Source organism: Sander lucioperca, chromosome 13 (genome assembly GCF_008315115.2).
Source record: "Sander lucioperca isolate FBNREF2018 chromosome 13, SLUC_FBN_1.2, whole genome shotgun sequence".
In the NCBI taxonomy this organism is placed as follows: Eukaryota; Metazoa; Chordata; class Actinopteri; order Perciformes; family Percidae; genus Sander; species Sander lucioperca.
In genome coordinates this window covers 15,926,089-15,945,068 of record NC_050185.1, presented here as the reverse complement: position 1 = coordinate 15,945,068, position 18,980 = coordinate 15,926,089, and the positions used below count along the sequence as shown (strand labels likewise).

Sequence of the window (18,980 nt, the reverse complement as noted above, 5' to 3'; positions counted from 1 at the left end):
ACATTTCACAGTATAAACTAATAAAAAACTTGGAAGCTCATTCACTGTCTCTTAAAGTGAAAGCTTTACAGTGATCATGAGGCTGTAAAATGGTTTGTTCCAGGTGAAAGGTTAAATGATATGAATTTTCTTTGGTGTCACTTTAATGTGCTACAAAACAGTGACATGTGTGAAATTACTAATACTAATTACTGTAATACTTTACAATAAATAATGAGCAAGAACAATCCACAAGAGGTGTAATCAGAAAAAATACCTGCAGTTTATTTGTGAGACAAAACATTTGATTATTCATCACAAAGTATTATCCTACACAGAATGTGTGTGAGTGTGTGATCATGCAGTTCTTTCTAGTCAGACGGTTTAGAACCTTATAGAGAATCTATGTTATAGTGTAATGCCATGCTGATCACATGATGCATGATGTCACATACCCTCATAATGAGCCAAGCTAACACTGTGAAATTGTAATCCTGTGGAGAGGGTATTGTTTAAGCCTATCAGACCCTAATATGCATGCTGTCAATGACCACCAAGAACTCACACAATAACACATGACACTGTTGTGATCAGGCTTATAAACACTGTGCAAACACTGCTGAGCAACAGCAGCTGGAAGACACATATGTCATTAAGTAAACACTTAACGTACAATTGTGTAAATGGCAACAGACCATATAAAGCAAATTATTTTTTACCAGGTTTGGCACATTTTGCACCCAGGCAGGGACTTGATGTATACACTTTAGTTTATATAAGGTCACAAATCGTCTCGGTCTTACTGTAAGTTTCAGTAAGAAAAAAAGACAACATTGACATTAGTGGGTTCAACTACCTTGTCTTTTACAGTAGTACTACTAAGTAATACAGAGGTGCAAGGTCAACTTCACAGAGTCAACTTGTTGCAAGATCAACACAACATGGCACTGCATCTCTGGGTGTGTAGTCGATCCTATGCGGGTTTATACAATGTGCTGTACATACTGTATGTGAATTAGAGAATGAGAGAAAGTAGGACAATTATTTGCAGGGGATATATATATATATAAGAAGACACTGGAACCAGCCATTTTTAGAGAGGTCAAAGAATATTTCAGTATAAGAAACAATAATGAAGGATGGAGTGGAGTGTGAAAGGAGAAAATACGAGGTAAAAATGATGTAGTTACCATGGATACAGAGGGTTAAGGCTTTGGCAAGTGAACTCATGAGAATGTCCAGTTTACATCCAGACAATCAACACAATTTCCCTTCTGATGAAGAAAAATAACACACATGCACAAATTGGTTACATGTTGCAGCCGTATTTAGTAGTTATGGCAGAAAACTTAAGACAGAAGGACTACCACTCCCTTCCATTAACAAACATACATGTCTGACAAACCTTTGATCACTTCAACCTGAACTGCTCCAGTGAAACTGCCCCTGGTTATAAAAGACTAGTTAAACTCGCCAAGCTCCAGGATGTTTGTGTGTTGAAGTGTTTAACTCTCCTTTTCTTTGCAGCTGACCAAGTTGTTGCTATAAATATGAGGGCTTTGCAACTCAACATGACTGACTTAATAAGGCTCAAACAATAGTCAGTTGTAGAAAATATTTTAAGCAGAATAACATAATACATTAACCAGCATTACACTCATTAAAGCATACTGTAAATAACTTAGAATTGTAATTAAAAAACTATGTATGTGCAAAATTCACATAATTACACAATATGGGATCCATCTAAAATGGTTAATACTGCTTTATTTGCCTCTTGCAGAATAATGATAAAGGAAGCCTGTATGTCACCCACATGTAAGTTTAGGTAGATATAGAGGGAGAACAGCAACACAATCACACTTGCTTAAAATGGTAAGAACCAATAAAAACACTCCATCCTGTATTACTTTACACCTTTTGGATGTGTTGCATCAGGCATTTTGCGAGCATTTTGCTGCTGGATGTTTTGTTCAGCAGGTTGAGGGCTAAAAAGTTTGACTGTTTGATACTTTGAATAATCATGCCAAAGAGCGTAGACAAGGGCTGAAGTTATACTTGTTTGTCTGCCAAGAACTTTAAACTCACAGTATGACGAGTTACTAAAACTCTGTTAACAAATGTGCAACTTCTGAGTCCATGTGGTTTTAGTTTGCAAGCTCTGGTTCTTTGTAATTGGGCACTAAGAACACAAACAAACCACAAACATGCACCAAACTAAAATCTTCAACTCAACTCTGTTTCAGACCAAATATGCCAAACTGTACTGTAGGTACTTAGATATCCTTGGAAGACTGTGTGGTGTGCATGTCCCTCTTTGTCCAACTGTCTGTTCTGCCTCGTGCCACCTTTTATTATTTGAAGCAGCCAGAGCAGCTCATCTGCCTATTGGAGTCCAGCTGAGGTGAGATGGTGTCTGGTACCACGCTTTTCAGGATGTCATTCTCTGTGGCCATGATGTGCTTGACCAGGAAGTTTGCAGCTTCACCGATGTTGAGATTGTCCTATAAGAGAGATAAAACTGTTAAGTATGACTCTAGAATTAGTTTTTGCTTATCTTTTTTAAACAATCTGTACAGTTTCAGAATTTCTACAGTTTTATTTTCTTAATTGTGTGAATGGTGATTCATACATACTATGACTTTTTTCAATATACTATACAATGACTTTTTGTCACTTTTGACATACTATACTGTTACTTTTTTATCACTTTTTTCAACATACAATACTATGACTTTTTTTTCGACATTCTATACTATGACATCTTTATGACTTTTTTCGACATACGATATTATGACTTTTTTTATCACTTTTACCATGACTTATTTCACTTTTCAACGTTTTAAACTATGGACATGGTGGCCCAATGGTTAGTGTTGTGGTCTCACAGCAAGAAGGTAGTGTTTGGACCTAGGTAGTCACAGACTTCTCTATTTGGAGTTTGCATGTTTTCCCTGTGTTTCCATGGGGTTTTCTTTGGGTGGTCCGGATTCCCCCATCGGTAAAAAAAACCAAAACATGTTCCTCTTCCTCTCACTTAATTGGAAGTCGCTTTGGGTAAAAATGTCAGCTGAAATTACATGTAATGTAATGACTTTTTTCGACCAACTATACTATGACTTTCTATGACTTTTTTCAACATACTATACTGACTTATTTCACTTTTTTCAAATGCTATACTATGACTATTTCTGACATACTATACTATGACTTTTTTATCACTTTTATCGACATACCATACTATGACTTATTTCGACATACTATTATCACCTGTAGTAGCATACTTTACTATGGCTTTTTTGACATATGTAAAGATGTATGATTGTATGTATGATTTCTTTATCACTTTTTTCGACATACTATACTATGACTTTTTTTTTATCATTTTTACCATGACTTATATCACTTTTCAACCCTTCAACATATGAGCATGGTGGCCCAATGGATAGCATTGTGGTCTCACAGCAAGAATGTACAGTGTTCAAACCCATGTAGTCTAGAGTGTGGATCGGGCTGCATTTTTCTGTCCGAGCCCGGCCCGCGTCCGACAGAGCAGTAACCGAACCCGACCCGAGCCCGACAGGCATTAAGATATTTATATCCGAGCCCGACACAGTTAAAATCTCATTTTTTTCTCATACTAATGACACATGTACGTTTGTTTGTGTGGAAAGCCCGCTTTTATTAAGCAAATGTAGGAAGGCATTCGGAAATGTCAGCAGATGAGCGCATCAGCGCACACGGGGCAACAAGCGCACATTAATACAGGTCTCAAACACACACACACACACACACACACACACACACACACACACACACACACACAATGTTCAATGCCTTATCGCGCTGATGTGACCGAACCCGACCCGAACCTGATCATCATTTCTAAATATCTCTCCGAACCCGGCCCGTTGGGTACCGTCGGGCTCGGGTCGGGTATCCATACTCTAATGTAGTCACAGACTTTTCTGTTTAAGAGTTTGCATCTTCTCCCTGTGTTTGCATGGGGTTTTCTCCAATTTCCCCCACTTATTTCGACATACAGTACTATACCATGACTTTTTTTTATCACTTTTGTAGACATACTTTACTATGACTTTTTTAGACATGCTATACTATGACTTTTTTATCACTTTTTCCGACATACAATACTATACTATGACTTTTTCATCACTTTTTTCAACATTTTTTTATCACTTTTACCATGACTTATATAACTGTTTTTGATATATTATACAATGATAATAATAATATAATAATAAATTGAATTTATATAGCGCTTTTCAAAGACTCAAAGTCGCTTTACAGGGGAGGTAGATTACAAAAACAGAACAAAACAAAACAAAACAAGATTCAGGCACAGATGAAAAGGGGAGGGGGGCAGAGGGCTACGGATAGGCAGAGGTGAAGAGATGGGTCTTGAGGTGGGACTGGAAGATGGAGAGGGACTCAGAGGTGTGGATCTCTTGGGGGAGGGAGTTCCAGAGCCTGGGAGCTGCTCTGGAGAAGGTTCTGTCCCCAAAACTGCGGAGGTTGGACTTTTGGATACAGAGGAGACCAGCTGAGGTGGATCTGAGGGACCGTGTAGGGTTGGTACGGGGAGAGGAGGTCAGTGAGGTCATGCTATACTATGACCTTTTTATCAGTTTTTCGACATACAATACTACGAATTTTATCACTTTTTTCGACATACTATACTATGACTTTTTTATCACTTTTTCGACATACAATACTATGACTTTTTTCGACATACTATACTATGACTTTTTTCGACATACTATAATATGACTTTTTTATCACTTTTTCGACATACAATACTATGACTTTTTCTACATACTATACTATGATTTTTTAATGACTTTTTTCGACATACTATACTATGACTTTTTATATCACTTTTACCATGACTTATATAACTTTTTTCGATACGTTACATTATGAGCATGGTGGCCCAATAGTTAGTGTTGTGGTCTCACAGCAAGAAGGCACAGGGTTCAAAACCAGGTGGTCATGGGCTATTTTGTTTGGAATTTGCATGTTTTCCCTGTGTTTAATTTGGTATAATATATTTTCTAGATATAGTATAATAGATATAGTATATTTTGAGTTTAATACGGCAATATATGTGTTTCTAAATACAGCATAATTTAGGTTTTTGGTTTCTTATTAGCGTCTAACTGTGTTCGTTTTCTGTCTAATAAAGACCAAATAATTTATTTTTTTTTTATCTAATTTGATAGAAAGTAAGGCTTATTATATCTTATTTATGTACTAATTACAGGATAATTAAGATGTTTGGCCTTTAATTAGGGTATAACTGTTTTCTGCTTAAGAAAAACAACATTATTTCTAGTTATGGTCAAATTTGATAAGAAGTACGGCTTATTATGTCTTTTTAATTTACCGGAAAATAAAGTGCAACCGAATTCTGTACTTTTTTGTAACTGCTACCAAAGAAGTCTGTGTATGTCTCTGTGCATAGCCTACCTCTGACACTTCTGGATGAACCTACACCTTATAACCTTTGACCTTTCAGAATGTTGAGTCTTGATGCAACAAGAATGGCAGCGCACTTATGCTGCTCCAACACATTAGTGCCAACAGAGGATGTGTGCATGAAGACAACTTTTGTAGAATTTCAACCCAGTCTCACAGCAGTTCATGAAATGGTCACATAATGTAATCTATTTAATTTGTGTACACAAACACGTTTATTTTGTTTTTTACGTGATGTCAGCACGTTTTTTAAACTAATGTATTTCAATGGGAAGCATCTTTCGTGATCACAGCACGATTCTCAATGAGAAGATGACGTAGCATTAAGAGCGACTACGGTAGCGAGTAGTATGAAAGCCCGAAAATCTGCATAGGGAGGTTGGATAGGGTGGTGGATGGGTCAAACAACACAGGACTTTCACCCAGGAGACCGGGGACCGTGTCCCGCGTGTCACGTTTCCTAAACCCAACCGTCGCTTTCTTCTTTTACTAAACCCAACCGTTGCGTTCTTCTTTTACTAAACCTAACCGTTGCATTCTTCTTTTACTAAACCCAACCGTCCTGTTCTTCTTTTCCTAAACCAAACCGTGACATTGTTGTCCCGCGTCCCGTTATTGTTTTCCTAAACCCAACCCGTCCCGCTGTATACAGCTATACAATTGTAGGTATTATAAAAAATGTGCTGACCATCACGGAAAAAACAAGATAAACGTGTTTGTCTACACAAATCAAATTACGTGACCATTTCATGAACTGCTGTGAGACTGTGTTGAGAATTTATAGCTACTTGTCCATTGCCAGTTTTAAACATGCCTGTTTGGAACGGGCCACTAGCTTGTCCAGTAGTATTGCTGCTTGCAGCTTTCTCGAGAACTGTTTATCTCATCAACTTCACACTCACACTGTGCTTCATTGGGTCCTGATCAATGCACCTGCCATGACATAGTTGCGGCTATTAACGGTCAGAAAAAACGGTGGAATACACTCTGGTTCACGGCAAATAACATCAAGAGCAGACTTTACCATTAGACAAGGTAGGCAACTGCCTGGGGGCCCGAGGTCAAAGGGCCCCAAACAGCTATAGATTAAATGTGATGTTTAGTTATCAAAAAATGTAATATGTTACTATTCTAACTCATTATACCCTGAAAAAACTTACAGAGGGCCCCCAAAGCAGTTACTGACTTACTGTGTACTCTACTACTTCAGAGGAAACATTTGCCTGACAGAGAAATGTTACTGGTTACGTTGCAGATTCAGGTTTTACTCATAAATATCACAATTTAAATATGATGTATATTATTATTCATTAAACTATCCAGCATTATATCTAGGGCTGTCAGCATTAACGCGTTAATCGCGATGCGATTAAGGGCCGAGCATAACGTGTTAATTTTTTTTAATCGCATGCCGCCATTTATTCATTTATTTTACACTTCACTCGGCTTCGCGTCGTGCCTAACAGGCTACTATTTTGACCCTTTGCTGCACCTTTACTTATCGTCAAGCTGCCATACTTCCTTGTAACACATCCTACTGCTGCAGGCTGCAGGCATGATGGAGAAAGACAGCAGCAACACAATTCTGAATAGCGCTTTTTATTTTCCAAAACTCCCGGACGGCTCAGAAGTCGAAAGCCATATGCACATTGTGTAAAGCCGAATTAAAATATCACCGAAGCACGTCAAGCTTGAGCTACCACCTACGAGCTAAGCATAGTAGTACAGTTAACGTGACTGGAGAATGGTACTAGCTGCCGACCTGTGGATGAAACCAAATCCAAAAAATTACTACAGCTCTTGTGAAACGGGTGGCAACTAACTGCAGACCTGTCAGCATCATAGAAGACTCGGGTCTTAAAGACGTACTACGGTTAGCATGTTCTGACCCGTCTTATACATTGCTGTCGAGGGGGACAGTAGTTTCACACATACACAGCCTGTACGACACGGAGAAAGCAGCCAAACTGGAACTGCTACAAAGTGCAAACGCTGTCTCATTAACCGGTTATCACTGGACGTCAGTGAGTAATCAAAATTATTTAGGAGATACTAAATACTATATTGACTCAAGATTCAAATGTGTGACTAGATTCACACATTTTCTTTTGTTTACAGTAAATAAATACATAAATAAATAATAAACAAATACAAATCTTAAAGTCAACTTCATAAAGTAACTTTCTTTGCATTCATTTGATTCCCAATCAAGCTACAATGGTAAGAATTGCTTTCCATTGTTAATATGTAGTTAAAAAGTTCTGAAATGCTAAATAATAGAATTTTAATCATATGATAAAACATGCGATTAATCGCGATTAACTATAGAAATTCAGCGATAATTCACGATTAAGAAAAAAATGAATCGTTTGACAGCCCTAATTATATCACAGTTTAAAGTTCCACCTTGAACGGTTAAGTACATTTAAGTACATTGTGCTGATAATGCCTCTCTTTTACTCTTCGCTCGAAGTAAACATTTGAATGCAGGACTTGTACTGTCAGTCAGAAACTATGTTTTGCTTCACACAGAATATTGGAGCTCAATCCTTACAAACACATAGAGTATAGAAATGAGTTGTTTAAACAAAACTGTATTTTAAATTCTAGTGAGGATCCCATTGCTTCTGAGCATACAATTTATCACAAATATGGGGAAATATGTGGTGCACAAAATACCTAGACATTTCTATTGATTAAATAACTTCTTGGCCTGAAAGCAGAACTCCTTTTAAAAACAGTTAACAATCCTCTAGCTGGTTTTGACTCTGCTTTGTAAATCTGTCTCGCTGAGCCACTTTTCATGAGGATATGAAATTCCAGTTCGCTCTGTGGGGATGTTTTTCACTTACTGAAGTGACCTGAGTGGGAGAAGATCTCCACTGATTGTGTCAGCCGCTTACTGCAAAGGCCTACATTCTGGCCCATGAATTATCATGTTGAGGATTAGAGCAGTACTTCAACATTTTGGGAAATATGCTCATTTGTATTCTTGAGTTATATGAGAAGATTGATTCCTCCATGTCAAATATGAAGCTAAAGCCAGAGGCCAGTTAGCTTAGCTTAGCATAAAGGCCGGAAACAGGGGGGAACAGCTAGCCTGGCTCTGTCTGAAGGAATACAAGCCACAAACCAGCGCTTCTAAAGCTCACTAATATGCAGTATAAGTCACTGTGCCCAGCCAAGAAATAGACCTGCTGATTCTTTTTCACATCCCCAACCGGCACCGTCAGACACCGCCTACCAAGAGCCTGGGTCTGTCCGAGGTTTCTCCCTAAAAGGAAGTTTTCCTCACCACTGTCGCACTAAATGCTTGCTCTTGGGGGAATTACTGGAATTGTTGGGTCTTTGTAAATTATAGAGTGATAAATACAATTGAAGTGAATTGAAATGATTTACCCATAAAACCACAAACTGTTGTTTTAACATTAATTTCTGTACAGAATACAGATTAAACAAACAAGATATAATGTGTTAATAAGTGAGAATTAGAGAAAAGAATACCTTAACTACACTCTGGTCTCACCTTAGCCGAGGTTTCAAACCACCCGAGAAAGCCATGGTCCTTGCAGAACTGGTTCATTTTAATGCCGTTGTTTGTCAGCTCCTTGCCCTGGTCACACTTGTTAGCCAGCAGCACAGTGGCAATGCTCTGTCCATTAGTCAGCATTAGTTTGGAGTCCAGGTCCTCTTTCCACTTGATTACGGCCTCAAAGGTCGTGGGCCTTGTCACATCGAACACTATGAAGGCTCCCATCGCTTCACGGTAATACACTCGGGTCATGTTTCCAAAACGTTCCTGACCTGTGATGAACAAAAACACAGACACAGGGAGCTTCATTCATTACTGTGGCAAGACTATTGTTCCCAGCCATCAGTTTAATAAAAGATTGTCTTTGTTTTCCTGCATTTTTTGCAGCAAACAACTAATGCAGCTGGCATTAGGACTGCAGTTAGCAGAGCCTGCATTTCCATGAAACAGCACATTCCTGTGGTCTTACTGTCACGCTGCACTTAACCAGAAGGTCAATGCAACTGCTTGCTCCTGCTGATAGTAGGCCTACTGAAATTAAACCTGTATTTTGCCCGACCTGTAATGAAAATAATCTCTGACCCAGACTATAACAGTATTCATGCAATATATCGGTGAGAATATAACCATGTGAAATGTCTGTGTGCAGGTATGCACGTATGCGTGTTCATCCATGCTTGTGTATTGTGCAGGTAATGGAAATGAGGTGCTTAAGAAGCAGGTTAGAACATGTCATTCCCCGGGGTTGTGTGTTCTGCCATCTAATGTGATTACTTGACAGCCCAAAACTGAGTGTGTAGGTGTGTGCATCTTCTCAGCAGAGAAGTTGACATGGTTAATAAATATTAATGTGTGAGAGTCCACTTTTGGCATCGTTAGAAATACTTTGACAAGGACAAAATGCTGCTATTTGCCTCATTAGTAAGAGGAAATGGAAAATCTGACAGGCCATGGATTGAGAACTTCCTCCTTTTGTGCGAGATAATATCAACGACTTAAATCACTCACAAGGAACCCCTCATGTGCAGTGGTGTGGCAGCAGTCTCAGAGAGACACACACGCCACACATGTCACTTGACACACTGTCATTCAATAAACTGATGGTGCAATATACAACTTACTGTAACAGGACGTTAAAGTACAGCATGTAAAATGTACCATTCCTTAGATTATAACAAACCAGATTTCTCAGAACAGTCTATTCCTACTCCTCCCTAGGATGTATTTCAAGTAGGTAGAGGAGACTAAATCCGACGTGATATATAATTGCATTTGACAGCTTGAAGCACGTGCCTGTGTGTGTGTGTGTGTGTGTGTGTGTGTGTGTGTGTGTGTTTGTGAGTGACTAATGACGTTTTGTTTTTTTATTTAGGCTCCGATGACTCCTGTGACTGGCCTTTAAATCTCCCTCACATGGGTCTAATCACATGATGCAGCACCATAGCTTCAATGACCACAGATCAGGTTTTCCATCACAAAGTAGAATTGATTTTAATCAGAAACAAAGATCTTAATTAGAGTTCAATCCATCTTTCACATTTTGTCAGACCTTAAATCTGTCTGCCGTGGACAGACAGACTCCTTTTTGGCCTTGGGAGGTGCCATGTGTATCAGAAGAGAGAAGTGCTTAAACCAACCACTTGGAGTTGCTCGTGGTAGTAAAGCAACATGATCCCCCACTGCAGGTGCGTAGTTAGCAATGGGCCAGGGCGGCACTGGCCCACCCACTTTACTCACTGGACCGTCCAGCCAAGTTTGATCAAAATGCGTTTTGTTATGAAAAATATTCAAATGTATGTAAAAAAATAGTAACAGACCTGTTGTGAGTGTTTAATGTGTTTTCTCTTCTGATTAAAACAATACTGTTGAAACCATAGAATAAGGATCAAACAATTAGGAAGCCTTTGGAACGTAACAGAACATAATTTAATTTTAGAACTGGACACCTTCCCAGCCTCAAGTTCTTCCACTACAGAGTTCTAAAGTGTCCACTCAGAAAAGATCTGTCCAGAAAGTTGACAAGTCATGTATGAGGTAGAATAAGAGTGTGTGTGTGTGTGTGAGAGAGAGAGAGAGAGAGAGAGAGAGAGAGAGAGAGAGAGAGAGAGTGTGAGGGAGATAGAGAGAGAGAGAGAGAGAGAGAGAGAGAGAGAGAAAGATAATACTTTGTCATAGCTCTCCACAGTGACAGTGCGTCTTTGAGCTGTGAATGTTTCATCATTTTACAACAGTCATGCCTCACTGTCAATTTGAAGATAAGTCTTATCTCCACAAACCATCAACTTTTCAGGAACTATGACAAACAGCCTTGCTAAACAACAATTTGACGTTTTTTCAGTGAGGATATGAAGGGGTTCCTTAGTTCTTGCACATATTTAACACGAACGTAGTCTATCATTTAAACTATGAATGATGTGCAATATATTACACCCGCCAAATTGTTACAGTGACAGCAGATAACTAGGCCTATGTACCCAGCAAAAGACATATTCAACTTCTTCACTGTCCTACCTGCAATGTCCCACAGTTGGAGACGGACAGTCTCAGAGTCCCAGTTCAACACTTTGAGGGCGAAGTCCACGCCGATGGTGGCCCGGTAGTTGGTGGAGTAGGTCTGGTGGACGTAGCGCCTGATGATGGAAGTCTTCCCGACCCCCAGGTCTCCGATAACCAGAACCTTATACAGGTGCTCCGTCCGGAGGCTGTGCATGCCGTTGGAGTGTGATGAGTGATTGGTCATTCCACTTGTCGGATATCAGGCGCACAGCAGATTTCAACAACTTTGACTCAGTATACGGTTTGAGGCTTCTATACCCCCTGATCCCGTGTGTCTCCCTCTACGTGTGTGTAGGAACCGCCCTCCCTGTGGGGAAGTGTGTGATGTGCTCATGGGCTGTGCTGCTTGGGAACTTGTGACCTCGCCTCGTCGCCCTGGGGAGACGAGCAGTGCCAGAGTTTACTAAAATAACGCCGTACGTAGTTCCTGTTAGAGGGCTTCGTGAGTTTCGAGTGTAAAATACTGCCAATTTATATGATTTTCTGCCATAGTGTAGCCTAACCCTAAACCATCGCCTAGTTGCTTAGTTATCCAAAACAAATATAAGCTTTAGGAACATACACTGCAATGGTCATGTCTTTTTCTTTGGTAACATACTGTAAAAAGTGTCCCTTTTAAAATGCTAAATGTAAACTCCTTACAGGTTGCTTCCATCATCTGGCCAACGAGGGAATGCTCCTTAAATCGTGTTTACACTCAGTAAAAAAAATGCGGTCATATTGCAATTAATACAGTAATGTCAGTTACTCATGTCCATGTAAAAACTACTATGATTCTTGCAACTAACAGGAGAATGCAGACTGGTCCTACCCATGGATGTATTAGGTCCTACCAGACTCTCGTACATTTCATTTGTACTGAAGGAAAATGAAAATTGAACGGAAGTACGTAGGAGGGAGGAGCCAGGCTAGAGAATGCACACAGTTCTAGTAAGATAGAGTGCTCCCATTTTTGTCTGATTATTGAAAGGCATTTCAAGTATGTAAAAATATTTATCGAATCTTCCTGTTTCCCACAGCAACACATCCACCTGCTGGATCAGACATGTCAAACATGGCATTGCAGGTTGTCATTTCTCAGGAAACACAACTTTGGGCATGCTCTACAATGTTGATGCTACTGTTAAAAGAGCAAAGTTATAAAAATAAGGCAGTACACTGCATGTTTTAACAGACCCAATACCTGGTATTATCTGCAATATCTCCCAACTGGAATACAAAGTACTCAGTAGACAGACAAATGCAAAGAGGACTAACCCCAGGCCTTAAAGCCACAGGTTTTTATTGTGTGAATTAAAGTGTTCTGTAGAAGTAAGAGATATCCTGGTTATGTTGTGTGGCTGTGAGTTGCTGAGTGAGTGAGTGCTGTTAAAACAGCAAATACCACCATCAGATTTCAAGGATAAACATTGAGTTGGTCCATTTAGGCCTTTGCTCTCTCCTTTGGCTCATCAAAGCTATTATGCTCTAACTATAAACTTTGCCCACCATCTTGTAAATGTTAATTTCACTTAACAATTTTGGTCTACAATTTACGGCATAGGGAATTGTATCACGTTATTTAATAAAGAGTGCCCCAGAAACCCTATTTCCCATTAGGTTTATTAATTATCGCACCATGATTTGACACAATTATCTTCTTATTTAGAGAAGGTTCATAAGTAACATCGACTAAGGAAGTGTAAAAATAACTACTGCTGCACATGATCCAGTTACTACCATTAAAAAAGACGTGACTCCTTCAAACATAGACAATAGCGTTGTTCAAATGTCACTTTGAGACATTTTCTTCCAGTTACAGTTGTACTTTAAATTTTAAAATATTCAGATAAAGTATTATTCCTGTAATTGGGATGAAGAATTTATATAATGTGAATGAAGCATTCCTAAAATGTAAACAGAGAGTATTAACAATGAATTACAAACAATTGTAAGAAAATGTTTTGCATTTTAGATGGAAACGTTTATTGCAGCACAGGTCTAAATTGTAAATTCTGGCTATCTGAAAGGCAGATGAAGAGATAAGACCAAGACAAACGTCTTCTGTAGATTATATCAGTGAATAAAGCTTAGTATAATCCTACAAATTTGGCACAAACCTGCATGCAAATATGGCAATTGTCTATGATATCGAAGCCAGTAGAAAAACACTACACAATTCAAAAAACCTGAACACATTCCTGCCTGTGTAAACATACAGATAAAAAGTAATGACTGAAGGACTGATAAACAAGCATACGCTAGCTCTGACATGAACATCATCAGTTACATCTGCTAGCCTGTCAATCTACATCCCCATAAAAGCCAAAATGCAGATACAAAAAGAATATTAATTGATTCATTGTCATATATTATATATATATATATATAAAAAAAAATTATAATAATAATGTCTGAAACATGAGCCCATTTATAGTAACATAATGTAATTTACATACACTGCAGACATTGGCACATATGTAGGTGAAAAGCCAGGCTAGAAACAGCTGTTTTGCAATAGATGTTTGGCACAAAATCTGGCACACTTTCAGTTTGCTTCTCTCCTCCTAAAGCTAATCTTAAAAACAAATCAATATTCACAGACTGATAGTATCATTAATTTGCTACTGTATCTTTTCATCTTATTAGTTTCACATGTACAATATATATATATAAAAAAAAGTAATTTATTACAAATATAACTTAAAGAGTGCAAACAAATCTTGACATCATGCAAACTGGAAACATTTTGAGCCAAAAGATGACAGTGCTCGTTCAGCAGGTAGGAGTTGAAGTCAGAAGGTATTTTGGTTCAGACACATCCTGAGGTGGAAAATCATTTTGGTCCACTTTAAATGACAATGTATCGTACATTCAGCTAAGAGAAAATAATTAAAGAAGACATCTAAGTATTCCATAAACTTGTTGTGGATTAGACACTTGACAATTATGTCTATTTAGACAATGTCTTACATTCGCTTGAGATGTTCTCTCAGGATGGGAGGGGGTTTCATTCTCAGTGAATATTTTCTTTTCAAGAAAAGAAAAGGTCATAGAGAACTCTCCACACAGAAAAAAATGCTTCCTGATTCACATACTGCAGCATCTGTAAGCTTTCTCCTATATCGTCAGGATATACAATGCTTGCTTATGTTTTCTAGGACTGACAACCTATTAGAGGGCAGCATTCATGCTGATACAATCAACATCTACCTGGGTCTCAAAATATTAAAGATTAGGGTAATTTGTCAGTAACAAAAACATCACATGTACAGAAAGTCAACAGCAATAATATACAGTAAGCAATAAAAACAAATCACGCTTTCTGTGTTTATGATAATATGTGATGCAAAATATACAAATTAAATACAATTATCTTTACAACCTGTACCTACCCAAAAAAATCTAATGCCATTTTGAAGTTCAGTATATAAACCATTTTGGCTTAATCCAAAGAAACACTAAATATAAACATTTGGTAAATTCCCCCTATTTATGATTGATAACCATTTTTATAATGAAATCAAAATGTAATTTGTACATACATTTTTCTCAGCTTATCAGTATTTTCTTTGGAATTTGAAAAGTTAGAAACCTGTGTCAGTCAGTATAGCATTTGAAAGTCTAAAATGCCCATATATTTGTCAAGTTGTACTCACTTGGAAACAAACGATGAAGCACTGACAATGCTCAGCTTAATTTCAGCATTTAATATTTGTAGTCGTGCCACTTTTCTCTCAGTCCTCTCAATGGAGGCATATATGGGTGCATTCAATCCAATCTGAAAATAAAAATATATTTTAAAAACTGATTACAAATTCGGAATATCCCCATGTAGAAAGGCATCCAAGAGTCTGGTCCAGTCTAAAGCTTTGTCTTTTTTAAATACCCCAAATAAAGGATAAACAAGGAAAAAAATGTGTAGTGAAAGGAGAGCAGGTTTAGAGAGAGGAGGAGCTCTGGCTGTAGTGTCTCAGCAGCAGCTGGTCATATTCAGCCTCAGAGGCCGGGGACATCGAGGTGGGTGAGCTTCCGCTGGAGCTCAGAGACGAGTCTCTAAACGGGGAGGGAGGGGTCAGAGCCACCAGCTCCTCCATATCCTTGGCTCGCCTGCTACTCACGCAAGTCCCGGCCAGGTGCTCATAAATCTTACCTGCTGGTCGATTCTCGCAGAAATTGGAGACAACCGCGACCTCGGCATATGTGGTGGCATTGGAGGGGGCCTGTCTGCTCCTGGATGTGAGGTACTGAGGTGGGCCAGGGGCAGCATCTGCAGCTGCGGGCAAAGCAGTGGTGGACGTGGAGCTGATGGTGACTCCCCCTGGCAGCATCATGGTGTTCAGCTCGCTAATGTTGGCAGTGAAACGGTTAACCACACAGCTGATTTGGTCCATGATTGTGGTGCCCTGAGGTTGGCCGCCGATCACCCCTATGCCGATGTCACCCACACCTATGATGCTAATGTCAGCACCATCCACCATACCAACACCCTGGCCGTTGTCCCCAACTCTTCTTCTAACCCCAGCTGGGTGCTCAGGTATGTAGGTGGGTAAAGCTTGTCCGTCCTCTCTAGCCTCTCCTCCCTGGAAACCCCTTGGTGACTGAGAGGGGGAGCAGGTGAAAGGCTGAGACACCTGTTGCTCTTCATACTGCTCTTTGACACCAGTGTCCGCAGGTGTATCTCCTCCTTTAGAGAAGGGCTTGATGATGGCTGTCTGGTTCACCTCGACTGCCTCCTTTTTTTTGACATGGAATGACATCCTCTTCCATATGTTTGGTCTGTAGCTGTGCTCATTCTGTGCCCATGTCACCGATTTCCCATTGGAACTGCAAAACATAAAGACAGAGACATAAGATTTGTTTATATGTATTGGAAAGTGATAACAAATATGACAGATCCACTGTGCAATACTGCAAATATTCTATATAGATACATGCATATAAATGTGAGTACTGCAAGACATTATTTGTATAAATGTACACTGTAAATTACCATCATACCAGGAAAACTTCCCCATCTACACTGAGGTTCATTTTCTACTTCTTCTTGTCAGTATTTCTACCATCCCCCATTCTATCTTTTCCTGTCTGTGTAATTTTACATCTCCCTCCATTTTCTTTTTATCTTCCCTAGAAAGACAAATCCTTAAAGGCAGTGGGTGTCCTCTGGGGGTACTTAACCCAAATGAGGTAGCCTAACACTGGTAAGAGCAAATTACGTTTAATCATTTATCCAGCTAATTTAAATAGCTAACGTTACGGTATTGTGTGAACAGTATTTTCTTTTCTTTTGCAGGGTGCAAATGGTTCACCAAAACAAATTTCTTTTGGGGACCATTTTGCAGAGGCACCATTGCTGCATCTGGAACTTAGCGCCACCAAAGACTATTGTGATTGTTTAAAGTAATGCGCACAACCCATAGCGTTTTTTTTCTGTGTAGCCAGACCTTCCTCCCACAGCACTGTGGAAGACAGCCTGGTCTCACAGAATTCCGTGAAATGATCACCTAATGATCACCTAGATTGGTCTGGCAATGCAAGACTACCTAATGTTGAGCCAAGCAGGTAGTATCTCCACCATGTCTGCCATGTCCCTACCCACCTGCGGTTTTGTGCTCTTAGCCCCTTCTTGCAGGACTATGCTTTTGTACCATAGACCATTACTAATAAAGTCCTTATATGAAGTAAAATGCTGAGTGACTGCGATGCAAACCATAATTGTGCTGGTATTTTATAGTGTGATTATTAATCTGATCTGACAAAAATCTGCAAAGAAAGGAGGCCACATTGTTGTTATTGTAGTACAAATGTAATATCTAATAGATCATCCAATGTAATTAAGTGCCTGTTTTAGATACTGAGGAGTTAATTTATTCATAGCTTAATACCCACTTAGGTCCCCCATATACCTGATGTCCTGCGCAGATCCACGGCGTCGAAACAAGTTGGCCATGCTGCTCGAGGTTTTGCCTGTCTTGGCAGCTTTCTTGGCATCACCTACATGCATGCGCACCACTGTGGATGTTGTGAAGGCACTCCGGACATTTTTCTCAGGCTTGGCAAGCATGATGTACACCTGACCAAGAAAATAACTATTAGCATAAAGGTGTTGGGATGCAAAAATTATTAAAAAAAAAAGAAGATATATTCACTGTAACTCTGAGAATATGCATTTCCATTTCTTACCTTTGGGACAAACATGCAGCAGAGAGCCACTGTGGCACTGAGGCTGACACTAAAGCACATGGTTATGATCTTGTAGTTGGAGCCAAAGTAAATGGGAACAAAGGCCAGCCAGATGATACAGGTGGTGTACATGGTAAAGGCAATATACTTGGCCTCATTAAAATTAGCCGGAACATTACGAGTCTGTAGGACAAAAGAAAGAATAGAAATTTTAAAGCAGTGTGAGTTGAAGTAGAAAGGACAGGATAGAAAGGGAAGAAAACAAGAATAGGCCTGAGTGCAAAGAAAGAAAACCATGAACCTGATAGAGAAAGTACAATGGGGCGGTGTTATAAACTACTTAACTAAACTACTTAACAACTGTTATGCTGAGGTACCTTGAAGGCGTAGAAGGTGCAGCTCAGGATAAGCAGGCCATTGTAGCCCAGTGGCGCCACCACCCCCAGAGTGGTCAGATTGCAGATCAAATGTACTTCACTAATACTGGGGAAGTCATAGATCACCTAAGAGGAGAGAAAGTGAGAGGTCAATCTAGATGTATAAATTAATGATCATCCCCCACACTGTTCAGCGCACACACGCACACACACACACACACACACACACACACACACACACACACACACACACACACACATACCTGTGGTGGCTCTATGATGAAAAGTGCCACAATAATCCCAAGCTGCAGCAGTATGAGTAGGAAGGCGATGACCAATTGTGCGCAGGCGGACATAAAGCGCGGTTTCTTGGTGCAGATCTTCTTCTTGCTGCCTGCCAGGATCCGTGCTATACGGTTGGTCTGGATCAAAAATAGATCAAATGGTGATGCAGGCTTCACTTACATTGACTGTGGATAATACCGCTTGCGCTGGTTTATAACAATAATCCCCTTCTCAGTTTTTTCAGATTTTAAATAACAACCTCAGCCCACACACAGATCTCAAACTTCTACCTTACCTCCCTTACAATTGGCAATCATCCAATCTCTGGAGGTAGCTCCTTTACTCCTGCCCTTATACTTAGATGCACTTCTATTTATGCTAAAAACCTAAGAAAAACATCGGACTATGATAGTAGTAGTGTCTGATCAAATGTGTTAGTTTGCAACATCATCGGCAGCTCTCTCTGCCAAAGGCTCCAACATATATGGTAGAATGCATACTGTATGTTCCCCCTTTTGTCCTCCGACTCCTCTGCGCGTGTGTGATGAAAGAAGTTAGTGATCTTCAACAGCTAATGTCAGTTTTGTTCT

General features: G+C 39.5%; 2 protein-coding genes across 4 annotated transcripts in view; both read right to left on the bottom strand.

Moving 5' to 3' along the window:
• Nucleotides 1-1,715: 1,715 nt before the first annotated feature.
• Nucleotides 1,716-11,941, bottom strand: rab38b (RAB38b, member of RAS oncogene family). 2 transcript variants are annotated; one of them, XR_004899193.1, is made up of 4 exons: nucleotides 11,519-11,941; nucleotides 9,002-9,279; nucleotides 2,136-2,483; nucleotides 1,716-1,980 (listed from the first exon to the last, which is right to left on the bottom strand). XR_004899193.1 is itself a non-coding variant. In XM_031280767.2 (3 exons), exons 1-3 carry the CDS (start codon nucleotides 11,745-11,747, stop codon nucleotides 2,334-2,336), a joined length of 657 nt encoding a protein of 218 aa, XP_031136627.1. In that variant the 5' UTR covers nucleotides 11,748-11,941; the 3' UTR covers nucleotides 1,716-2,333. The 2 variants fall into 2 exon arrangements, 1 of the variants encoding a protein (XP_031136627.1); XM_031280767.2 differs by having other exon boundaries at nucleotides 1,716-2,483.
• A 1,561-nt stretch (nucleotides 11,942-13,502) lies between these two features.
• Nucleotides 13,503-18,980, bottom strand: part of grm5a (glutamate receptor, metabotropic 5a) — a 21,399-nt gene continuing 15,921 nt past the window's right edge. Inside the window, exons 15-19 of one of the 2 annotated variants that reach the window (XM_035990928.1) lie at nucleotides 18,369-18,527; nucleotides 18,106-18,231; nucleotides 17,729-17,911; nucleotides 17,452-17,618; nucleotides 13,503-16,369 (exon numbers count right to left, since the gene is read on the bottom strand). In XM_035990928.1, coding sequence (XP_035846821.1) covers nucleotides 15,484-16,369; nucleotides 17,452-17,618; nucleotides 17,729-17,911; nucleotides 18,106-18,231; nucleotides 18,369-18,527 — 1,521 coding nt within the window. In that variant the 3' untranslated portion in view covers nucleotides 13,503-15,483. The remainder of the gene's footprint in view (nucleotides 16,370-17,451; nucleotides 17,619-17,728; nucleotides 17,912-18,105; nucleotides 18,232-18,368; nucleotides 18,528-18,980) is intronic. The other variant, XM_031280862.2, reaches the window with a different exon arrangement.